At 36.5% G+C, this 2,988-nt stretch overlaps 1 protein-coding gene across 1 annotated transcript; it reads right to left on the bottom strand.

Moving 5' to 3' along the window:
• Positions 1–652: 652 nt before the first annotated feature.
• On the bottom strand, positions 653–1,681 carry LOC120532019 (putative nuclease HARBI1). The gene has a single exon (XM_039757937.1). The coding sequence runs from the start codon at positions 1,679–1,681 to the stop codon at positions 653–655; it is 1,029 nt and encodes a 342-aa protein (XP_039613871.1).
• Between the last annotated feature and the right edge of the window lie 1,307 nt (positions 1,682–2,988).

The raw sequence follows: 2,988 nt of genomic DNA, 5'->3' as shown, positions 1-2,988 counted from the left end.
AACAGTCTGGCTTGGTTTTGTTTTTCTTTCTTGTTGTTTTGTTAACAGAAATGTAATTGTTGTAAGATAGCCATCAGGTGATAAATATGGCCACTGTGGCCCAGTTTCCCGTTAAGGGCTTAAAATAAACCAGGACTAGGCTAATTCTACTTAAATTAATCCACACTAAACAACTGACTTTCTGAGATGTTGCTTAAGTTTGGATTAACTAGTTCTAGACTACAGAGTCTCAGATTAAGGTAATCAAGGACAAGTGAGATGATCTTTTGGAAACCCGATTAGATTAATGGCATGCACATGTGGCTAAGGAGAGGTTGCTATAAAAACCTGGTATGGAATACTTGTAATTCATTAGTTTTAAGGAGTGTGTGGAACAGGAGTCACTTAACCAAAAAATGGATAAAGACAAAAGAAAATGCTCAAAAAACTTCAGTGAATTTGAGAAGACCCTTTTTAAACAAATTGTATCAAACTATCCTGTAATTGAAAACAAACAGCATGATTCAGGTACAGAAAACAAGAAGAAGAAAGCATGGATTTCCATATTGAATGAATTCAACTCAAATGAAAAAGTAACCAAGTTAAATAAAAAAAATTTCCTGAAATTTTTTACCTGTCTATGCCAATCATTTATGTATCATTCAAGGCACATTTATGAGAAGTGCTGCAAAGCAAAAGCATCTCTGTAAGCAAGTCCATTTCTGTCATTGGCTAGCTCAGGGATGGGGACATGTTGGTCATCATCATCTTTAATATCAGGGTCTGGGCAGCCGCACCGTTTAAGAAAATTATGAAGCACTGCTGTTGCAATAATAACAATGCAGCACCTCCTAGGTTCAAACCGCAGTGTATTTCGGAGACACTGGAAACGATTCTTCCATACACAAAACATGCGCTCTATTAGCCCTCTGGTGAGAATGTGAGCTTGGTTATAGCGCTGTTGCTCTGGTCTGACTGGATGGGGATAAGGGGTGAACAAGAAGTTTGTCTGCGCATACCCACTGTCACCAAGTAGAATTCCAGAGTGTTGTCTTGCTTCAAACTGAGTATATAAAGAGGAGTTGTGGAAAATCCTTGAGTCATGAGTTGAACCTTTCCAGCATGCAACAATATTGGAGAACTGCATAGTGGGAGTGCACACTCCTTGTACATTTATTGAAAACCAGTTTCTACGATTTCTGAATTCCTCAGCATCTGCTGTAGAGGGACACTTGATGGGAATGTGGCAGCCATCGATACAACCAATGACTTCAGGGAAGTTCCCATATTCATAGAAATCTACCTTGCAGGTGGCCTGTTCAGCAGCATTTGGGAACTTGATGAAATCCTTTTTCAGTTCACATATAGCACTGCAGACTTTGTGTACTATTTTGCACACTGTTGATTCACCTACACCACACAAATCCCCAGTTTCCCGATGGTAGGTTCCAAATGCCAAAAACCTTAAGGTAATTAATATTTGTAAGGAAGGAGAAATAGGGGTGCCTCTGACTAAGTCACCTGTAAGCTTGGGCTGCAGCAAACCAATTATTTCTGTTGCATTTTCCTTTGACATACGGAAACGGTCAAGAAAATGTAAATCATCAAAATCATTTAGTGGGTTGCTCCTGTCTTTTAGCAACCTTCTTTCTGGTCTTGGTGGTGGTCTCTTACTGTCATTGAAATAGTCAAGGTAATCCATTTTTTGCTACTGTGGACGTGAGCCTTGAGGCAAGCAGTTTTTAATCTGAGGTTAAACCTGCTTCTGACCAGGTTTAATTTAAGACTTAATTTAGATCTGGATTAGGTCTATTTCTACTTCTAGAAATCCAATTGTTTAAGTCAAGACTAGTGCAAGTCTGAGACTATTGTAATCCATGTGTGAGAAAGCTACTTCAATAAATCCAGGTTTAAAATGACATTTAGTCTACGACTAGGCTTAATCCCCGTACGGGAAACCGGCCCTGTGTGTCTAGCTGTGTAAACTTTGTTTAGCTAGATGGCTAAGTTAGTCTTGTCTTCCTGCCTTGCTTCTGTTTTGTATGTAATTGTCTCCATATTTTGTGTGGTTTTTTTTTTGAAAATACAGTAAATGGTGTCTGTTTTTTTTTTTAGCTGGTTGTTTTTTTTCTGTTTTGTCTCCATCTCTCTCTCTCTCATTTGTGCTTAGTTATGTACCCCAAGGCCTTTAGTAGGCCATAACCGATATTCGAAAAATCAAATAAGGTTTAAAATTGATCATCTCTTATTTTTTGTAATAAAATTTGTTATTGAATTTTATCACAATTCTTGGACATAAACATTCAATTACAAAAAACAAACTGTCAAAGGAAAAGGTGAAAAAAGAAACCACGAAAACAAGGGTAGGAACCTCTACCTGGTGACCAACCCAGCTGGAGATGAAAATATGTAGTTTAGCAATGCCTGGAGACGAGAAGATTAAGAAAGAGACTTGCAGCAAGGGACACAGAACAACCTGTACTCTTCTCAATTATGCCTACATTGTTTGTGTTTACAATTGAAATAAATGTAAATTTGAGCATACATTATTGTTACATGTGTACCTATAATTTGTGAAAAAATATTTTTTTCAATTAATATTTTGTTTCTCAAAGGAAACTCTATAAAAAAAACTTAAGACCTACACCTCTGAATGGGTGTTTGAGTAAATCTGCTTTTTTTTAGTTTTGAAAATTTAGATGTTGGGTTATCAATAATACAGAAGGCCATGGTTTTACTTGAGAAGCAGGTGGACATAACTTCTATCATTTTAGTTTTCTAACATAAAACTGAAAAACATGTAATTTATGTTTTTTTAGTGTGCACAGATAAACAGATTATGGATAAACAGCTTGACTTATTTTCTTTAAGTCTGCAAAATTGGAAACAATGTTAACAATAAAACATAGCAGTTATATCCAACTGCAGTCTTTCTGCTAACTTACGTCTGGAGGTAATGGTGGTTATGGAACATTACTCTCTTAAAAAAAAAAAAAACGCAACAAAGTT

This window comes from Polypterus senegalus, chromosome 7, assembly GCF_016835505.1.
Source record: "Polypterus senegalus isolate Bchr_013 chromosome 7, ASM1683550v1, whole genome shotgun sequence".
Lineage (NCBI taxonomy): Eukaryota > Metazoa > Chordata > Cladistia > Polypteriformes > Polypteridae > Polypterus > Polypterus senegalus.
Note: the sequence above shows the minus strand (reverse complement) of the source record. Positions and strands in the feature narration are given on the sequence as shown.

What these genes read in the sequence shown, in the direction of transcription:
- LOC120532019 (XM_039757937.1), bottom strand. Translation starts at nt 1,681, where the DNA reads ATGGATTACCTTGACTATTTCAATGACAGTAAGAGACCACCACCAAGA.